This window comes from Vulpes lagopus, chromosome 11, assembly GCF_018345385.1.
Source record: "Vulpes lagopus strain Blue_001 chromosome 11, ASM1834538v1, whole genome shotgun sequence".
Taxonomy (NCBI): Eukaryota; Metazoa; Chordata; class Mammalia; order Carnivora; family Canidae; genus Vulpes; species Vulpes lagopus.
In genome coordinates, this window is record NC_054834.1 from 32,253,010 (window position 1) to 32,274,717 (window position 21,708).

Consider the following 21,708-nt stretch of genomic DNA (forward strand, 5'->3'; position numbering starts at 1 on the left):
ATACAGGCCAAATGAATCCTACACTTCAAGATTCAAAAGTGATAAGTACCAATAAACATAAATAGAAACCAAGTAGGTCGAGGAGTGTTGAACATTTAATGAACTCATGTGGTGTGAAACAACTGATACACGTGTCATTCTAAAACATTACTGTGAAGAATTGGGGCTTTTGTGTTGTATTAACGGTTATTGGTTTAATAAATAGAAAAATATTTGTCAAAAAACAAAATCCTGATGAAATTGTAAGTAAAATTAAGATTTATTTTCATAAATAAAAAGATAATTCATTATACAAACACCACTTTTAGCAGAGTTATGTTAGCTGTCATTATCCAGTTCAAACGAAGTATGAAATGTATGCATAGTTAACACAAAGTTACATCCCTCTACAGCCTTCATGCAACTGCTTTACATTTGTTAACTTCCCAAAATTTCCAACACCATTTTAAAGAATATGGCAAATACTGGGGGATTCTAGTCACAAAGCGTCACTTATGCTGAGTCAACATACTATTACTTGCTCAGGGGCAAGTTGCCAATTACTGATTTAAAGTAATACCAGTATTTCCTGCATTTCACAGAAGCGCTGACCATATGACAAGGTTTCATTCCATATATGGTAGTACAAGTCACAAAAATGTCAATGTGAAACTTTAGTGAACTAGGTTAATAAGCACTAGTATCCAAGATAAATAGGTCCTATAGGCCAAGAGCAACAAGCTGGCATCAAGTATCGTTTAAAGTTTTGTCAGTAAATGGCATACAGCAAACCAATGATTTTGTAGTAGCACACAAAATATGGTGAAATTTAATTAAAATTTTTCTATACACAGCAAAACAAATTAAATGTCCAGTTATTATTCCACTTATACTATAATCCACAGCTTCAAATATTATACGTTATACAGTAAGGGGTAACTAGCATTTCCATACATTTTAAAAAAACCCTCACTGATTCTACGTATTTTCAAGAGTGAAAACTAGGATTTAAGTGATCATTTATTTGAACATAATATTGATTCAGGTAGGCATAATCTATTTTTTAAGTGTATTTTTTTTTTTGTAATCTCTATAGACAACGTGGCACTTGAACTCATGACCCCAAGATCAAGAGTCATATGCTTCACCAAACTCAGCCAGCCAGGCGCCCCTATTTATTCATCATGAAATGTTTATTTCAACATTTTATGCAGATTTTACTTATTTGTCACAGGGCTGCTGTGTAGATTCAATGGTTTATCTACTTAAGTGTTCAGCAGAGGGCCTGGCACATAGTAAGCTCCCAATATACACTACTATTAAGTGAACCAATCTGTTAGGATTGGAAATGATAAAAAATTAGATAACACTCAGAAGAATCATCAAAAGATAAACCTACAAGTGTGTGACTTTTGTTATAGTATTATGCATCCACTATTTCCCAAATGCATGTATATGCTAAACTAATCGTTTCAAATTGTACAGTTTTTAGATCATACTGTATGTCTGCTCTTATTTTGTTATGACCTTTGGCCTAAAGCAATACGATTAGGATAAGAGATGTATACATACCTATTAGAAAGCCATATATAAACAATGCAAGCTGAAGTCAGGTAACGAAGGCATTTTACCGTAACTTCTGTTGCCAAAATGCAGTTACCAGTGTAACTCAGGACAACCTATCTCGTTTAGGTTTAAAGTTTCTTCTTCACATCATGCAGTATCTCACTTCTGCAAAAACATTTTCATCCTGTGTTAAGAGCTATCACAAAGTTCTGTCCTCTAAATGAAAAAACCCATTAGGAAAGGTAGCTGTAAAAATCACTATAGGTTTATTGAGACTGAAATAAAGTGCAGGGCTACCAGAAGAGGATTTTTTTTTTTTTTTTTAAGATTCATTTATTTATTTACGTTACCTCTATGTTCAACATGGCGCTTGAACTCAGAACCCCAGGATCAAGAGTCACATGCTCTCCCCCACTGAACCAGCCAGGCACTCCTAGAGTAAGTTCCTAAATGGCCTCAAAATACCTATGAACAGTGATACTGGAACAAATTATAGCTTCTTACATATGTAAGGAATTTGGTATGAAGATTTTCTGATCTTTAACTGTAAATGATTTTCCCACCAGAAAAGATAATGGACTCAAAACATAAGTCTGTGAGACAACATAATGGTGAGGTGGGAAAAACTGAAAAACCAACTCCTGTCATTCTTCTGGTGTCAAAAGATGATAAACTTTTGTGTGTGAAGACAGAAAAAGATACCTGAAACCACATGATTCTGGCCTGTAACACATTAACCAAAACTTATTTCTACCCAGAGTTCGGAGACAAAAACCAACAACCTAATATGCCCTTCAGAGGCACAATAAAATCCTTACATGTTGTCCTGATTAAAAAGGAGTCTGGAAACAAAGCATGAAACATCTCTACTATATTAAAAATGAAGAACAAATAAACTGAAGGCAGATTCCCTCTGAATGTACTAAATCATTCTACAGGCTTCAGACAAAACACTTCAAGAAATAGGAACTGAAGTTCCACGGTTTATCTCATCCACTAGTAGAGAAATTCAAAGTGCACATTTTATCAATGTACTTTAGGAGATGGAGCACCCTGTGTCCTTCTGAGGTTTGATATCTGGTTCTTTCACAGGTTTCACCGTTTCTTCTGGTTTGGGTTTGGTCTAGGGAGAAACAGAAATACAGTGTTAAGGGCATAAACTAAGATTTAGAAAACATACCCAGAAATTTGGAAAACAAAATACTCTATCTTTTCCACCTTAGACTTTTAAGAGATATTGTATTAAATTACACAACACTGAGATTAACAAAGCTGTTCCAGAAACTATGTTATCAATTCAAGACATAATCAGAAAGCAACATTTCAGTGAAGAGGAGACACTTGATGGGTAGGCAAACATCAAGCTAATGGTGCTCTTACACTGAGGAGGGAGAAACTAAGTGATCAATCTATGCATGCAGAAAATACCTCATGATAGTTAACAGGCTACCTCTTACAGCATTAATTTGGGGTATAAAAAAACAGTCATTTTAAGTAATAATGGTTTTAGAATGGGGAAGAAATTATATTTAAAAAATTGTATTATGAAATTGTATTTAAAAATTTCAAGTAAGGGGCTATGGCTGCTAATTCATTCCCATTCCCTTTTTTTCACAGACTCCACCTCTTTTGGCAGTCAAGCCTCACATTTTCCACTTAATCTACTATTTGATTTCATATACCTAGATGTACTTAGATATAAAGTGAATAAAACCAGTCTTTTACTCTGTTGAAATTAGGTCAAATCTTCAAATACCCTGCGGTATGCTAACTCAAAAACAAAGTATTGCTATAGCAATATAAACATGGATAAACCATCTGTTTTAGACCTCTTCTCCCACACTCTTCTGAAAGGAAGCTCTGATATTAACTACAGAAAGGCAAGATAATGTGTTTGAAAACAACCTCAATTATGTAGAAAATCAGAAGATAATTAAGGCCTAGAGATCTTCTGAGAGTTCAACAACACACATTATACCACTGTTTAAACAAACGTATATTTCTATGTAAGTAGAGAAAAATATCAAATTGTTAATTGTAAATTATTTTTGAACTTTAGTGAACAAATGGAAGAAAGCCAATCTCATACACTGTCATCCTTGGGTCTTTTGGTGAGATCAAATGCAGCCAGTGTGTCTGGTGTCCAGTGCGCACTTGTAGGAGGAAATTCAAAAGGTACTGGCTCTACGAGACCATAATTTGCTTTGAGTTCCAGCTGTGGGGCTTCTGTTGGAATTTTTTGAAAGTAACTGCAAAAAGCAATTTAAACAGCAATTCATTCATTCATCAACTACTTGAGCATCTACTATGTTCAAGGCCCTGTACAAGAGAAAAGACAACTTAATGATGAGTAAGACAGACAAGATTTTCCTGCCTCACGTAGTTTGCATGAGTAGACGAAAAGTTGTTGACAACAACGCAACCTAACCAAAGCTATGACATGTCATGTGCTGCAAGAACACAAAAGTGATGCAATTAACCCCAAAGTTGGGGGGCGGGGTTGGTTCAGGAATGCCTTCCAAGAGAAGTGATAGAAGTTATACTAGGTATGTTTAAGTGAGTAAAAGAGCTCAGTGTGTCCAGTGCAGAATGTATGGGCAACAATGTAAAGATAAAAGGGGGACAAAACTGGGTAGCCCGGGTGGCCCAGCGGTTTAGCCCCGCCTTCGGTCCAGGTTGTGATCCTGGGGACCTGGGACTGAGTCCCATGTCGGGCTCCCTGCATGAAGTCTGCTTCTCCCTCTGCCTGTGTCTCTGCCTCTCTCTCTCTCTCTCTCTCGCTCTGTGTCTCTCATGAATAAATAAAATCTTAAAAAAGGGGGGGGGGGACACAACAAAATTGATTCTACCAACCTACACAGGTGGTGATCTACAGTTTGAACAATGCTGACTTAACAATGGAAAGCTGCTTCACAGGACTGCGCAAGACTGACAGAAAACCATCTCCCCGCTTTACAGGCAGCTGCAACCAGAGGGAGATGAATATGCAAAGGGAGCGAAGCCATACATAACATACGGTGGAGAAACAGCAGGGAGGTGAAGCAAAGAGAAAATTAAGACACTATAAGTGAGCTATATGTTAGTTACTAAAGTTCAAATTTTAAAATCTGCTTTTATATATCATCAGAAGTAGAATAAAGTCAACACAAGGGAACTTTATCACCAACTGAAAGATAAAATTAGAGTTAAATGCAATCTGACATAAAGTCTTTGGGGGTAGAGACTAACAGAAAATGTGAGATCACTGACATAATAAATATTTAAACATTATAAGTATATATACTGTATTAATATTACTAAAATAATACCGAGCTGTACACACATAAATCCATTTTCTCTCTGACATTTCTCGAGGGTATTCTTCACAAGATTTCCAAGTTTCCTAAAGAATAAGTGTCCTGAAGGTTTGACCGTTGGCCCAGGTCCTTTGGTTTCTCCATATTCTTTGCACAATGCTTCTGCCTTTGCATAAACTGCATGTGAAAGGGATATAGAATCATTGTATTATAATTAATTACTGACTATACTAGAAAGGCTTTAAATCAGAGATCATAAGAACTTTTCTGCTCCTTACTTAGTATGACAGTATCAGTAATAGTGTTAAGGGGAAGGGGGTATTTTCTACAGGTTTTTTGGTTTTTAAACTTTGTTTCTCTCCAGTTCCCTTACACGGTCCCATTCTCTTTCATGAACTCAGCCAGAATCTCTTTTAACTGCTTATTTCCTTTTATGATAAAACATTTGTTTTTAAAAAGGGAGTTAATATTCTGGCAGGAATACTTACATTTTTCTGCTTCTTGGAGAGACCTGATTGCTTCACCACATTTATCACTAGCCAACAAAGTTTGACCATGATAACAGTAAGCCTGATAAAGAAACAAATTTTTATTCATTCTCTCCACAATTATGCTTTCTGCTATCATTGTTTTATATACGCATCAGATGAATTACTGCCTTTGTCCACTGTTGTAGGTATCAATGCTAGCCCTTACACTTCTTTACTAGAGTAAGCTTCCCCCAATTTCTGGAACTATAAAAGGTGGGATTATGTTAAGCTCTGAGCCAAACTAACTTTCTAACTACGAGCTGAGAGCAAAAAGTATTCTGAATAATGAAATCTTTCTACAATTTGGGCACAGCAGATAAAGGAAGGAAATCATGGTGCTAATGCAGAAGGACGGGGAGGGAGGATTCTAAGGTTAATGACTAAACAATTTTCAAAAGAAATCTTATCAGCCTGTAGTAGGACACATGCTCACTCTTTAAACGTCTGTCTCAGATGCAGGGATTGCACATGGTCCGACACTGTATGCTTGAAAACAGATTTTAAGGTATAAGAAATAAAAATATCTACCTGGATCCAAAAAAGGTGTTTGATTATGTCTCATGTGACATTCTAAGCAACAAACAAGTAAGTTTGTTTGGCGGGTGTAAGAGACTGGTAACTTCTCAAAGAGTGCTTAGTAATGGTTCTGCACAGATCCAGGGGACATATTGGGTGGAACGTCTAAAGATGAGAATCAGTAAATACGTTCTTCAACGTGTAAGATGAAAGGAGAGACTTCTCATTAAGTACATGGAAGTTTCCAGCCTAAAAGTGGGTTTCACTCAAATAGTAATTCCACTGCTATTCGCCCTTCTACAGTTCACATCATCTCTTTCCACCCACTTGGGCTCACAATGGCGGCACTGTCCCTGAACATTTACTGAGACATTGCTGTCCGTTATTTGTAAAATGCCAATTAAGAGCCTGACAAGATGACAGACCTAGCACTCGAGGGCCTGGAAAGATAGTAATTTACATGGTTTTTCAGATTATAAATACTTACATAAGCTGTGTAGAAACACATTTTCAAGTGAAGATATTTTCTCCATTTAGCAGAATAAGCAGGCTCCAAACTGGATAAAGTATGATCTAAAGTTACATTTTAAAAAGCAAAATATAATTTCACCCTGATTCACTAGAAGACTTTTAGATCATGTGTTCAGATGCTAAAAGCAGAATGCCACTCAAGTCTAAAACTCAAGCATTTAGAAATTGTGTAATTTCTAAAAACTCTGATTTAAGTGATTTTCCCTTAACTATATTTAACTACATAATAAGACTGCCTAAACACCACAGCCCATCTTTTGATGGTTAATGTAACATGTTTAAAATAATGATAAAAATAGAACTTCAAGATAAACATAAAATACATACATTTTACTATCTGTTTTTTAACATTATATAATATAGCAATGCACAGCGTAGTCACTCAAGTCAGAAACACAGACACTCTCCTTACCGGCCCCATCATGGCAACACTGAACCTTGCCTAAGACATACGTTCACATCCCGCCAACTTCTCTCTCATCTGTTTCCCTCCCGCTTCTCACTTCACAGTCTTTGTCAATACTTCCACCACGTCCTCCATAGACTATAATAACTTCTTCCTAAATGCTAAGTGGAGTCAGTCTACTAGTGCTTCACTAGGAAGCCCATTTCTCATTCTGCAATTAGAGGGACCTCCTTCCTTTCCTTCCTTCCTTTCTTTGAAAGATTTTATTTATTTATTCATGGGAGACACAGAAAGAGAGAGAGGCAGAGACACAGGCAGAGGGAGAAGCAGGCTCCATGCAGGGAACCTGGTGTGGGACTCGATCCCAGGTCTCCAGGATCACGCCCTGAGCTGAAGGCAGGCGCTCAACTGCTGAGCCACCCAGGTGTCCCAAGAGGGACTTTCCTTAAATTCAAATCCAGTCAAGTCAGATTTGCTTCATATATTTTAATGTGTTCAATTATCTACCAAACAAAAGCCAAACTTCTTAAATAGGCTTACAAACCAATTCAGGATCTCACACATGCATACTTTCCTAACATTTTCTATCACTCACCCTGTGTTTCAGCTGAGGCTGTGTTTCAGCGTCTGTTACAGGTCCCAGAATGTGCTAAATTCTTTCCTTTCTCTGTACGTACTACAGAATGTTCTACGCTTCCCATATGGTAAAGCGTCCTAGCAAACTTAGAACTTCTATTTGTGTTTGAGTAAGGCTCAAACGCTACTTTCCCCTAGAAAGCCTCCTCTAGAATGCCTAGATCCTTTAGGTTTTTATTTCACAGCTGTTAATAACATCTTATTTTATGCTATAATAATGTAGCTATGAGTTCCCAGACTGTGAATCTGTTCTACTGATCTTTGTATAGCCAGAAACTAAAACAGTAACCACCCTATAAATAGAAACAAATTCACATTTCCTAAATAAGTGAATGAAAAGAGGCACCCTATGGGTGGCTCAGCAGTTGAACACATGCCTTCAGCTGAGGGTGTGATCCTGGAGTCCCAGGATCGAATCCCATATCAGGCTCCCTGCATGGAGCCTGCTTCTCTCTCTCCCTGTGTCTCTGCCTCTCTGTGTGTGTGTGTCTCTCATGAATGAATAAATAAAATCTTAAAAAACAAAAGAGTGAATGAAAAGAATAATAGGCTAATGAGAAGACCTAAGTTCTAGTCCCAACTTCACGCCTCTAACAGTTAAATTACAGGTTAATTTTCTGGAGTTCAGTTTCTTTAATGACAGCATCTATAAGGTTATTATTAAAACAAAACGAAAATTCAAAACTAAAACACCTGTATAGTTATTACATATAACTTAAGAAAGACTGCACTGTCCTTTCCATTAAAAATTATGCAGCATATTAACTGTGAACAGCTCTCATTCCTTCAAATAAAATAATAAAATAATGCAGATATTATTCCAGTTTTGCAAATGACGAAACAATCTGAGAACCTTTTTGTTTTGCTTGTTCCCTATTAGGCCAAGAGTTTAAACTGCAAATCTAAAGACTATAAATATGGGCCACCTGGGTAGCTCATTGGTTAAAAATCTGCCTTCGACTCAGGTCATGATCCCAGAGTCTTGGGATCAAGACCTGCATTAGGCTCCCTGCTCAGCAGGGAGTCTGCTTCTCCCACTTACTCTCCCCCTCTGTGCTTTGTCTCTCCTCTCTCAATCTTTCTCAAATAAATAAATAAATCTTAAAAAAAAAAAAAAAAGATGATAAATATAACGACAAATTTATAAACTCACCAGCTTTTTGATAGAAGTTGGCAGTTTCATATGCCAGGGCAGCAATAAGCCCAGGAGCATGTTTCAGTTCAATGGCTCGAGCAATTGTTACTATAACCAAAGCACAACAAACTGAATGTATACTTAAGTCCACTTGCATTCACACTAAATTAGTTATTGTAGCAAGACAGCCCAGCAATCTATTTGGAATTTTAATAGTTTGTTAAGAATTTTAACATGAAGAGTAAGTTACAGAAAATGCAAACATAAACAGAACACACTGAGCTTGCTGGTTCTGATACCGTTTCTTTAAATCACTAGCCAATTACTAGCTAATCACAAAAACTTACTACTACAAGATAGCATGTCAGAGGAAAACAAACACTCCCAGGGCACTGGGACCTGAAATAAAGAAAAGCCAAAAGCCTACAAACTTTCTTTACTGGTTTTACTTGAGTCTCCATTTATTTCCGGTCACGGAAAGGTGAACATTGAAAAGCAGGCCAAACAGTGCAAGAGGAAAACCAACGAGTAAGGCAGAGAGGAAAAGAGGAGTTACAGAATTAATCTGATGTTGTCAGAAATGGCATGACCTCAAAATCCTTTTTAAAAGAGCCATTAAATTGCAAGGCCTTTTATTTTCCTGCTAAGTATCCATGAAGGTGAATGCTGAAGGTGTGACTTGTTCCTCACTACAAATTTCTCAAATGTGAGACTCAAATACAGCTAATTCTGATTTAAAAAAAAAAAAAAAATAGATGCCAACAGATTCCTCCAAAAAAATAATAAAATCTTACAATATGTAGGATACCTTCTTGAGCTTCAGCCTGACACTGGACAACATAAGCTTCTAGAAGTCGTGCCTCTAAGTCCCTCCCCTTTTCTGCAGGTGTAATAAGCTTTGGGATCTGACTTTCCTGAGAGAGAAAAAAAAAAAAAAAAGCCACATTTTACTTTAACCCAGTAGTTAAAGATGAACAAAATGGAAGTTATGAGACATACAATTTGGGGATTTAACAGAAATTCAGGGGGTGCCTGGCTGGCTCAGTTGGTAGAGCATGTGACTCTTGATCTCAGGGTTGTGAGTTCAAGCCCCATGTTGGGTGCAGAGAGGACTTAAAAATAAAATCTTGGGGTGCCTGGCTAGCACCCCAGTTGGTTAAGTATGATTAACCCAGTTGGTTAAGTATACGATTCTTGGTTTTAGTGCTGGCTGTGACTTCAGGATCCTGACACCAAGCCCCCCACATGGGGCTCTGTGCTCAGTGTGGAGTCTGCTTGGGTTTCTCTTTCCCTTTCCCTCTCCCTCTCCTCTCCCCTCCCCTCCCATTTTCTCTCTCTCTAGAATAAATAAATACATCTTAAAAAAAAAAAAGGATAAAAGAAAAATAAAAAATAATGAAATCTTATAAAGTCTTTAAGAAAAAAAAATTCTAAAAGAAAAACTCAGGGCACCAAAATTGTGAAAAAGGAGCAATTATTAAGCTTATAGATTAAAAGCTCCCACATACTAAAATTTTTAAAGCTTCTCATATGCATCTGCAGAACTCGAGTCAAAATAGATAGCTTAGATACACAAGTTCTATTTTCATCTCAGAAAATGTTTAACTGAAAAAGTAACCAAACTTCTCTTTTGCATGACACCAGAATTATTCACTCATATTAATAACCATACAGTAGAAAGAGGTCTACAATGCTATAGGTAACTCAGGATCATAGGTTTTTAATCACTGTAAAAGCATCTATTTTATCATGAGACAACCCACCATTGGCCTCTAGGTGTTTCGTAAATAGTGGTTTAATTAGGATGAGGTGGGGGTCATCTTGATCACTAAATATATCAGTCTTTCTCCTAATCTCTATCACATCTTCAGATTCAATATAACCAGTGGGTACTGACTGCCCCTCTAGTGTTTTTACTGAGATACAGAGAATACACTCAGAAGTTGTTTTGCAAAATCATGATTGATCCTGGCAATTGCTACAAGACCACAATGAGAAATGGTAAGGAGAGTAAATTTTTGCTCTTTGTTTTCTTCTATCTTTACTGAAGAGACACAAAAATAACCAGTGAATTATGACTTAAATTTTCTAATCGTAAAATTCACTGATGATTTCCTAAAATGAAGATACTTGATATTCTAATTGGCTGCCATCATCAACAAGGTATTTAACAAAACACATAGTAGGTTCTTTTTACGTAGTGAAGTTAATTTCTTCCTCCATCCCCCAAAGAAAGAAAAATTATTCAAGAACTAAAGCAATACAGATATATTTTATTATTATTTTACCTTTAAATGTTTAAAAATCCCCGCTGCAATTTTTAGGCTTCGATGGACTTCTTTTGCTTCATCTTCTGTTATGCTTAAAGATAGTGGTTACATTAGTTAGATGATGAATCCTGTTTCTTGTACTAAAACCAACTACTACTATATTTTCACAAAACCAAATTAGTCATTTGGTTTTTCTCCCTTTTAAAAAATCTAATTTGACACTTAAAAAAGTAACAAACACACATGAAAAATATCCACAGAAGATACTACAAATGAAAAAAAGAAAAACCTGTCTATAGGTTTTTTTTTTTTTAATTTTTTAAAATTTATTTATGATAGTCACAGAGAGAGAGAGAGAGAGAGAGAGAGAGAGAGGGAGAGAGGCAGAGACATAGGCAGAGAAGCAGGCCCCATGCACCGGGAGCCCGATGTGGGATTCGATCCCGGGTCTCCAGGATCCCGCCCTGGGCCAAAGGCAGGCGCCAAACCGCTGCGCCACCCAGGGACCCCCTGTCTATAGGTTTTGGACAAAGGCTTCTTGTTGTTCTCTCCAGATAATCTTCTGTGCATTAAGCAAGCACAAAATATTCCACACTTAATGCATGTATACGCTTAAAAAAAATACATACACAATATTCATTATTCTATTCTTGTTTTAGTCATCTAATTACTTTAAAAATGACTTTACATTTGCACATATAATTCAACTTTATTTTACTTATAAGATTTATTTTTAAGTAATCTCTAACCCACTGTGGGGTTCAAACTTACAACCCTGTGATCAAGAGTTGTATGCTCTATTGACTGAGCCCACTAGGTGCCCTGACAATTCAATTTTTTTAACTTTATTTTTAAAAGATTTTATTTTTATTTATTCATGAGAGGCACAAACAGAGAGGCAGAGACACAGGTAGCAGGAGAAGTGGGTTCCCTGCAAGGAGCCTGGTGCAGGACTCGATCCCGGACCCCAGGATCACGCCCTGAGCTAAAGGCGGATGCTCAACCACTGAGCCACCCAAGTGTCGCTTATTTATTTTTAAAGATTTTATTTTTGAGTAATCTCTACCCCCAATCTCTACCCCAGTGGTGCTCGAACTCAAAACCCCAAGATCAAGAGTTGCATGCTCCACAGACTAAGCCAGCCCCTAAACTTTATGTTTAAACGGCTGCATTATATGCAAGTTCAGATGCATCGTAGTTGGTAGTCTCCATGTTTATATCGTTAACATCAACTTTTACTATTATAAAAATTGCATCTTATTTTATTTCACAGTTCTTTTAATCCTTCAAAACATTATTCACATCTTTGTATTTCTTTTTGAGTTGTCTATGTCCTTCGCTTATTTTCAACTGATTTGGTCTTTTTCTTTCCTTTTCCATTATAAAAACAATTTGTCACATACATGCAATTTTTTTAACCATCTGTCATTTGTTTCTTAATTTTGCTTATGGTACTTTTATACAGTCAAATATTTTATTTTTTCCTTTTATTGGTTTGGGGTTTTATTTGGATAGACCTTCCTCATGACAATATTAGTATTTTTTCCCTTTTAACACTGGGCTCCATAATTGATACTTAAAACACTAACATTATGACATACTTTTTATCAAGTCTAGACTTTTTAATAATGAATCTCTATGCATTTGAAAAATAACACATATGTATATAGCCCTCCCCTTTAAACTTACTTTTCTTTTCCAGCCAGTCTTGAAGCATATTTGGTATACCATAAAGCTACATTAAATCCCATGGAAATTAATTCAAAAACAGCATCCTGCTGGGCACTAGAATTATAAACACAGGTGTCATTAACTTGTCAGTTATCTCAATTACTGTGACATTGCTATATGAAGACCACTGTATATCCACTCAGAATTATAAAAGAGCTATATGCTAATTATAAAAATGAAGAAAATAATCGAGTTTTTTTTTTTTTAGATTTATTTATTCATGACAGGCACAGAGAAAGGGGGGTGGGGGGAGGCAGAGACACAGAGGGAGAAGCAGGCTCCCTATGGAGAGCCTGATGTGGCACTCAATCCCAGGACCCTGGGATCACACCCTGAGCCGAAGGCAGATACTCAACCACTGAGCCACCCAGGTGTCCCCCTGAACAAACTCCTCAAAGCAGTTTTACCCCACTGAAAAAAATTTTATGCATAGTTTAAAAGCTCCTTTTTAGCATTCAGAACTTTCAAATGAATTACATCTGGCGATGTCAGGCACATCATAATTTATAAGCTTACTTTAACTACTTTCTTCTTTTAAACTACTGTTTACTTTTACTTTAAAGAATTATTTATTTATTCAGAAAAGATACAAAGAAAGAGGTAGAGACATAGGCAGAGGGAGAAGCAGGATCCTGATGTGGGACTTGAACCCAGGACTCTGGGATCATGCCCTGAGCCAAAAGCAGATGCTCAACCACTGAGCCACCCAGGCGTCCCTAAGTTTACCTTTAAATCATATAAATTACCAAAACTATCATGTTAAGTCTCAAGAATAACGCTCTCTCTTTAGGTTTCATTTATTTCAGTCTGCCTTGCTCCCAAACACTCCATTTCTATTGTACACATCTTAGTAGTCAGAATATAGTCAAAAAAACATTTTTCAGAATAGATATATTCACAACACATTTTCTACTGAGTAAGTAGCAATCAAAGATAAAGTAGCTTAAAAATCTCAGATATAGAGAATATTGGATATGACTCCTGAAGGCCTTCATCACCTAATTCTTCACTGTCTCATAAAACTGTGTTGCAAAATGCTGTGTCACAAGTAATCAAAATTTGGGATGGTGTGCAAAAGGGTCGAATGCATGTAATGCCAAAACTTTAGAATCTGCCAAAATTTTGTGATGTAATAACGACAGAGGTTTGACTCTAAAAAACGTTTTTAAGAAAAACATTCCTTAATTTTAGATAAAGTACAAAGGGGTCACAAAAAGAAAAACATAAGTGAGGACTCAGAAAACCTTAGCATCCCAGAATCAAATCTGGAAAGAATCCACAGTCCCCAACAAGGAAGGAAACTAACAATTTACTAAAACCTATTATATACCTGGCATTATTTGAGTCACTTAACATAAATTTGCCAGTTTTGCTCCTCACAGAAGTCCTGTATCTGTAACCCCAACTGAGTTGAAGAAGCAGGTGTTCACATAGTAGGAGACCTGAGATTGCACCCGTATACGTAGGGATTCAAAGTCCACTGGACTCCTTCCACTGCAATGCCTGCCCTGGGTCTCTCGGCAATCTTCACTTCCTTCCCTTCTGACTTTATACAATTTTCTACAGCAAATTGAGATCAAGATACATGGTCATTTAAATAACACAATGGTGTTTTTTGTAAAAAAAAAAAAAAAAAGAAAAAGAAAAAAGCTCAATAGAAATTTAGCATGACTACAATGTTTTCTGTTATAACTAAACCTCTTGTGATTAGTTTCAAGTGAGTGATGAGAAAGTTTTGAGAGGAAATTTTTTGAAAACAGCGAAACAGTGAAGAGAAATTCAGGAGAAAACAAAACTATGACTCAAAAGAGTATGGAGCTGGGGTAGAGCCAGGGACAAAAGAGAAAGAAAGAGACTGACCAAAGACATCTGAACTATCCATCAGAAAAGAAAACTAGATGAAAAGCAAAATTCTGTTCTCCTGGAAGGCAGGCAAGGACTAAAAGATAGATTTGGGTTCCAAATTCTCAAACCTTTCTTTGTGTGTTATTAATAAAGCCAAGACTGATCAAGTCTGGTTGACATTTATATTGATTATCCCAAAAACAGATTTGGCCCAGGAGAAATAAATTGTATTTTTACTTAATAGAATGTATTAGTAGTTTAGGTCAAATATTTTTAACCAATTTCCTGATAAGGTAAAATGCTAATCAGATATATGTTCTATTTCTTCAGATACAGAGGCTATGGGTTAACCACTGGCTAAACAGTTACAAACGGCTTTCGTCTACTACTGTTAGCTTGCTTACCTTGGAACCTGTCCTTGTAATGTATCAGTCCACTTGAAATTTTGAATATATCGTAACTTGCTCTCTTGGGTAGATTCATCCAATGAATTTATGAAACCTATAAAAAGGTACGGCATTTCAGTTTTAGAAGAAATATACCAAGTATTCTGTTTAGAAATTTTTTCAGATAATGACTTTTCCAGACACATAAAGAAAACTACCTAGACCCTCCCTCCCTTTCTAAGGTAACGTAACGTGAAATATGTACACAGTTAATTTTCAAAAAATTAGAAGGACCAATACCACCCTGACATTCTCATGTCTCTGAAACTCAAGTATACCAAAGAATACAGCCTAGAAGACTAAACTATCCAAATTTGTAAAGTCTAAGAATTAAATGTGAATTTCTACAGAGTTGTCTTTTTAAAACTCTGAAGTTCCCATAAATAACTAACCTTGTAAAAGTGAAAAATAGGAATCTGCTGCATTCTTCATCATTTCTGGATTACAGCTCAAATCAGTGAAGAGTTCGAGCAGTCGTGCTCTAGATGATCTCAAGTCACTTATATTAGAAAGAAGTAGTAAAATTAAGTAAACTGCATTATGATGTAAAAGTGGCTTAGAAGTTTCTATTGTAAAAGCTTTAAAATAATACACATGCACACACTTCCTCTAAGGTATTATTACTAAGAGTACATGGGAGTGAATTTAAATAGGATAGACAACTGAAGGTAAGTGAAATTTCTAGTAACATTGTTTTAAAAATTGTACTAAAATAAACTAAGTCTAATATAAGGGGCAAATCATGGATACGATTATGTAATAAAAATACGCAGCAAGTTATAATTTTTAAAAAACCAAACAAACATTTAATATGGGAGAAAAGAATCAAGAACAAGTAAATTAAACAGACCAGTTCAGAATAAAAGTTTCTTGAAAAATGGAAATTTAACATGTTTATGCAGTTTAATCATCTCCTTAAAAATCTCAAAACTTGACATTATATCAATATACTTTATTAAGTAGAAAACTCTATTTTTGAATTGCATTCTATAATCCAACATACACATCAAGAGTATGTGAGAACACATGGCCACTAGTCATTTTAAAGCTGCTCTCTTATCCCCATTTCCCTTTACGAAAGTAAACAATAAATGTTGCAGATCCACCAATTCCTTCTTAAAATTAGTCTCTTCTCTCTTTATTCCACTAATACTAAATTTTCCAGGCTCTCTTCTTACCTCTAAAAGTTCCTTTCACATGTTTTCTGTGTCCCCTTTCTATTCCTACCTTCAAAAATGTTTAGTCTTTGGCTTTCCCCTCTTCTCTTTTGAGGTCTCAATTTTACATCCAATCTGAGATCTACATCATCAACACTAACTTGTTTGGCTTCCAGTTCCACATATAATTTCAGAAGGCAACTTGTTTAACAAGGGTTCAGAAATCATACTGCAAGGACAATGACTGAAGAGAAGACACTTGCGTGTAAATGACTAAGGAAAGACTACACTTAAGTTGTTAGTTGGAGAGCCTGGGGACTGTATACCCAGAACTTAGGAGGTACCTAAGACAATACAACACATACTCAAAGTTCTTTTTTGAATGAAATGGTAACATTTCAAATATTTTAAGATTTACATGGGCTATAATGTAGCAGTACGTTTAGAAGAAAGTGCAGACTTAAACTGAAGTGGTCTGGATGGACTGTTTACTCGCTGGTACAAGTTCCAGGAAGACTTATTCCAAGGAAGTACATACACCAACAATTACCCACAGATGACCAGAAATAGGGCCACCTCATGAATTTGTCATTGTTATTTAACTAGAAGCCAGGCAAGAGTAATTCCTGGACTAGGGGGGGAAAATGTTGAATTCTTAAGGCCTATTCTAGATTCAGAGTTTACTAGCTATTTCTGGGTAGGCACTCAAATCATCTGCAACCCAACTGTGTAAAGTTATATCTACCTTAAAATTACAGAATATCAGAAAAGATATTCTGAAATACCTTAGAAATACCTATTTTAGGCTGTTCATTTTATAGATAAGTAGGCCCAAAGAAGTTAAGGGACCTGCCCGGTGCTACAGATAAAACAATTAAGTGGGACCAACCTCTACCTCAGATCAGGGGTTGGCAAATGACAACCCGTAACTTGTTTTTTACAGCCCACAGCTTATTTTGTAAAAATGCACAAAGAAAAATACACAACAGCAACTGTATTTAGCCCCACGAAGCCTAAAATGTTTACTACTCAGCTCTTCACAGAAAAAGTCTGATAACCTCTGATCAAAATAAATACGCCAGTTTTCCTATCATTTGTTCTAATTACTTCTTTCCACAAAAAGCAGCAACACTCTCAATTTACCATTACTGGTCCCATCATGGTTCTGTATTTCATATAGACTGAATCCTTTTCCACTTCCCAGAGCAAATTAGACACTCTGACCAGTTGACTCCTCCATGAAATATCTCCTGCATAATCTGTTTCAAGCTGCTCTACTCACTACCCCTAGAATAAAAGTTTTTCCTGACAGAAATGATTTTCTCCTGTCCATTCTTAACAGCCTAAATCAAGTATCAGCAAACCTTTTCTGTAAAAAGCCTGGAAAGTAAATATTTTAGGTTTTGTGGTTCATAAAGTCTCTCCTGAAACTACCCCACTCTGCTATAGGAGAGGAAAGCAGCCAAAGGCAGCCACACACAATATATAAATAAATGTAGCGAGGTAATGTGGCTGTGCTCCAATAAAACTTTATTTACAAAAATAGGCAGTCGGCCAAACCTTGATGACAGTTTGCCAACTCCTGAACTGAGCCACACAATTTATTTAAACTCCACCTCAAGTCCTTTCTCCTATATGAACACTGTAAAGCCTATTTCAGGTTATTGGGATCTCTCCCTGCTCAGAACTCCATGAAATTACTATCTGGCTAATCAACTATCCATACATATACAGCTGTGTATGAAGTCTCTTGTACAGTTGTAATATATGGCTTAACTCTTTTATTAAGATTGTTATAGCCTCTCTGGGACTCACCAATCTAAAATTAAGGACTGCAGCCCAGACGACTGCCAAAGTTTAAATAATCTAGGATTTCACTCTTCACAAGTCATTTGTAAGTTTATAAGGAATCTAAGGGTAGGGTAATGTATTACATACTTCTATATTGCCCATGACACCTAACAAAGTACCTTGTATCCAAAAGTGGCTCCATCAGTATCTGAGATTGACTAAAACTAACCTGCAAATTTTTGAAGCAGCAGGACCAGCAGCTACACCATAGTAGTTAAAAGCAACGGGAGCTGTGGCTTTTAATGGGTTCCTATGAAACCAATGTGTCATTTTCTCCAGCTGTCTCCTATAAACGTAAAAGGAAATGCATAAAAAAGAAAAAACATCAAAAGTTTACCAAACATATACACATACAATAAAAACATATATATGCATACATGACATACACAGGTACAGATAATCCTTATTTAGACTGCTAAGGTTACCTGAAATAGGTTTTAAATTAACTATTATTTCCAACGCAAGATTGCTGATGCCAATTCACTGGTTACAGCCCGTATTTCTACAATAAATATACTTCCCGCAGAATAGCTAATAGAAATCGGAACTTCCATGAATAAAAAAAACACGATACTTGATCAATAACTTCTATAAAACCCAAAATACTTGAAAAACTACCTAAGTGAAATGCCGACTTAAAAAGAATAGTCCTAAGGACTATTCCTCCTCCTGGTGGTTAAGTGTCCGACTTTTGGTTTCAGCTCAGATCATCATCTTGGAGTGGTGAGATCCAGCAACGAGATGGGCTCCAGATGGGCTCCACACTGAGCCTTGAGCCTGCTCAGGACTCTCTCTCTCTCCATCCCTGTGCCCCTCCCCCTATAAACTGTCTCTCAAGGTAATAAATCTTAAAAATAAATAAATAAATTCCACTCCTTAGGGCAGCCTGGGTGGCTCAGTGGTTTAGCACCTGCCTTGGGCCCAGGGTGTGGTCCTAGAGACCCGGGATCAGTCCCACCATGGGCTCCCAGCATGGAGCCTGCTTCTTCCTCTGCCTGTGTCTCTGCCTCTCTCTGTGTGCCTCTCATGAATAAATAAATAAAATCTTAAAAAAAAAAAAGTTCCACTCCTTTTTTGGAGGAAGAAAAAAAAAAAAAAAAGCATGTCACTTGCCTCCAAGTCCTTGGGTAGATAATGCAAACACAGGAAGGTCTAGCTGAACATGTAAATGTGGCCAGTAGATTCCGGGAAGTCAGAGACAAGAAATCCTGATAAGGTTTAATTTACTTAAAGGCATCATACAATGTTGTTGATGGACGTTTCTTGGGGGGGACACAACCGTAGGCTGCACGGTGTACGAAATACCTCCTCGAGCACCTCCCTGAGAATATTTATTTGGGAGAGCACCAGAGGGCCAATGCATTGTACACTCAACGAAAAACTGGGCGAGTTCACTTATGGCTCAAGACATTTAACGAGTTCTTTTAAGAATATTTACGATCTTCAGGGCAGCCCGGGCGGCTACGCGGTTCAGCGCCGCCTTCGGCCCAGGGCGTGACCCTGGAGAACCTGGATCGAGTCCCACGTCGGGCTCCCTGCGGGGAGCCTGCTTCTCCCTCTGCCTGTGTCTCTCATGAATAAATAAATAAAATCTCAAAAAAAAGAAGGAATATTTACAATCTTCTAAAAATCTGTGTAAACCAGCATTAGAAGTTAAATCAATACAGCTCTTTGTACGTGCACATAAACCAAGCCTTCCGGGGAGAACGGCACACCAGACTCTTGATTTCGTGACCGCAAACTCCCTACAAACACCCTTTCCAGGCGGATTTCCACTTCCTGGACGCAGCTGTGTGGATGTTTACTCCAGGAACCAAGAGGGCTTAAGAGCCGTACTCTCCGCCCCGGCCCCACCTTGCCCCTTCCGAGACCTGCCATTCCCGTTTCCAGGAATTTCGCAGGGTGGGGACGACAGCGACACAGCCTCCCGCAGGGGCAAGGGTACCCGCGGGGCCACCTCCCGGCCTCCGATGACCGACGGGCCTGAAGAGGACCCCCGCTCGCGAGGCGCTGGCCCCCCAGGAACCTACCTGAGCGCCACCCCCGAGCTCCGAGCGCCCACTTCCGGTTTATCCCCCGCCTCTTCCGGCCGAGCCCCGACCGCCGGGGGCGGCGCGCGGCGACACTGCGCAGGCGCCAAGCCTCGGAGCCCCTGCTCCCACCAGGCATTTTCGTGGAAAGCCGATAGGTTCCACCCGGGAGAGGCTGGCCGCCGACGGCGGAACCAACCCCCCCCACACTTAGCTTTAGTATCCCCGCTGCCAGCGGAGACGCGGAGCACGGGGATTCGGCGAACCTAACTGTTCATACGGTCGACTCGCGGCGCCGACGTGCGTTTTCTTTCAAGGCATTAAAAGCAGACCTTTTTTTTTTTGGACCACTCTCCGGGAGTCTATGGAGACTGCACGGGGGGGGGCGGGCCCTGCCGCTTGGGGCTCTGGGGATAACGCCGGGGGGGCGGGGGTGTTCCTGGGAAACGCCCATTCTCATGACAAACTTACCGGATTTCTCGGGAGTCGGTGCGTCCGTCTTCCGGAGGGAAGAAAGGCAGGGTCCGAGTCGGCGGACGAGAAAGGGAGGGAGGCCGAGCCCGAGCGGCCTGCGCCGAGCCGCGGTCACGTGGCCCGGGCCGCCATGACAGCTACCGAGGCGGTAGTGCGCGCCGCGGAGGGGCTGGGGCGCCCCGGGGTCGCGCCGTCCCTGCGCCCCGGCCCGGCTCCTCTTCCGCACTCTTCTCTGCGAGCTGCAGCGTCTCCTCCGGAGAGGAAGAGCGGCACGCGGCGCGGCCCCGCGAGCCGGAGAAGGACGCCTCGGTAGCGATGGCGGCCCTCGCGCGAGCGGGGCGGGGCGTCGGGGGCGGGGCCTCGGCGGGGCGGGCGCTTCGGAGCCGCAAAGTTTGGCTGCGGCTGCGAATGGGCTTGGGCGGCTCCTCGGCGGGTGGCGGCGGTGGCCGGAGCGGTGCGTCCTGGCCCTGCTGATGTCGGGGCCGGGCCCGGGGAGGATGGCGCCCTAGAGCCCGGGCTCGCGGGGACGGGGCGGGCGCCGGCCATGTCGGAGGTGACCCGCAGTCTGCTGCAGCGCTGGGGCGCCAGTTTCAGGAGGGGCGCCGACTTCGACTCCTGGGGCCAGCTGGTGGAGGCGATAGACGAGTATCAGATGTGAGTGAGCGGGCGGGAGCGGGCCGGCCGGGGTCGCTTCCCGGGGCGGGGCCCCCGCGGGCGCGGCCGAGCTGCCCTCCGGCCGGCGGGCGCTGCCCGGGCTTCGCGCCTCCCCCGCCGCCTTCCCCGCCGCGGGGCCGGGTCCATTCAACAGGTAGCCCCTCCCTCCCGCCCTCGCAGGCCGCCCCTCGGGGGCCTGTGCCCCGGGATCCGCCCGGAGGGATGCTGGCGCGCTCCCCGCCCACGCTCCGCGGATGCGTGGCCCCCGCTGGGGCCGGTGCCTCGCTGCTCCCGGGCGCGGGGTTGGGGGGGGCCCCACCGGCTGGCGCTGGGGTTCCCGCCTCCCCACCCCCGGGCGCCCCTTCTCCGCCCCCCCCGTCCGGCCGAGCTTGTCGTCGCAGCCCACCTCGACTCCCTTTCGGTTTCTGGGACTATTTGCTCGGCCGTGTGTGTGGGTCCACCCACCCCCTCGCTCGGTTGCTTTGGGTGGAGTCGGCGCAGGATGTGAACGGAGGAGAGCGGGCGGAATCCGCAGACCGCGCGCGGAGCCCCTGCTCCCGCGTCGGATGTCCGGCCGCGGGGGACCCTCTGGGTACCAGTTTCTTTGATCTTTGACCCGAGGTCCGATTGCTTGCAGCCTTGCTGGCTACACTCC

General features: G+C 40.2%; 2 protein-coding genes and 1 non-coding gene across 5 annotated transcripts in view; 2 read left to right on the plus strand and 1 right to left on the minus strand.

The window, feature by feature from the left end:
- Positions 1 to 240: 240 nt before the first annotated feature.
- BROX (BRO1 domain and CAAX motif containing) lies at positions 241 to 20,527 on the minus strand. Of its 3 annotated transcripts, none has more exons than XM_041721798.1 (13): positions 20,397 to 20,527; positions 18,065 to 18,181; positions 15,280 to 15,386; positions 14,846 to 14,942; positions 12,555 to 12,650; positions 10,884 to 10,956; positions 9,404 to 9,509; positions 8,614 to 8,703; positions 6,375 to 6,460; positions 5,330 to 5,411; positions 4,868 to 5,018; positions 3,635 to 3,794; positions 241 to 2,668 (listed from the first exon to the last, which is right to left on the minus strand). In XM_041721798.1, exons 2-13 carry the CDS (start codon positions 18,163 to 18,165, stop codon positions 2,582 to 2,584), a joined length of 1,236 nt encoding a protein of 411 aa, XP_041577732.1. In that variant the 5' UTR covers positions 18,166 to 18,181; positions 20,397 to 20,527; the 3' UTR covers positions 241 to 2,581. The 3 variants fall into 3 exon arrangements, with proteins under 3 accessions (XP_041577732.1, XP_041577733.1, XP_041577734.1); XM_041721799.1 differs by lacking the exon at positions 20,397 to 20,527 and adding an exon at positions 19,926 to 20,036; XM_041721800.1 differs by lacking the exon at positions 20,397 to 20,527 and adding an exon at positions 19,009 to 19,916.
- On the plus strand, positions 9,626 to 9,698 carry TRNAK-CUU. The gene has a single exon. It is a non-coding gene; the product is annotated as a tRNA-Lys (tRNA).
- A 278-nt stretch (positions 20,528 to 20,805) lies between the features above and the next one.
- Positions 20,806 to 21,708, plus strand: part of AIDA (axin interactor, dorsalization associated) — a 33,816-nt gene continuing 32,913 nt past the window's right edge. The window contains exon 1 of the mRNA XM_041721801.1: positions 20,806 to 21,053. Within this exon, the coding sequence (XP_041577735.1) occupies positions 20,944 to 21,053 (110 nt within the window). The 5' untranslated portion in view covers positions 20,806 to 20,943. The remainder of the gene's footprint in view (positions 21,054 to 21,708) is intronic.

Coding starts and splice junctions, on each gene's coding strand:
- BROX (XM_041721798.1), bottom strand. CDS start 18,165: ATGACACATTGGTTTCATAGGAACCCATTAAAAGCCACAGCTCCCGTT. Junction 12,651..14,845: donor TTACAAGGACAGGTTCCAAG/GTAAGCAAGCTA, acceptor TTATAATTCTAG/TGCCCAGCAGGATGCTGTTT. Junction 2,669..3,634: donor AAAGACCCAAGGATGACAGT/GTATGAGATTGG, acceptor GTTTCTCCCTAG/ACCAAACCCAAACCAGAAGA.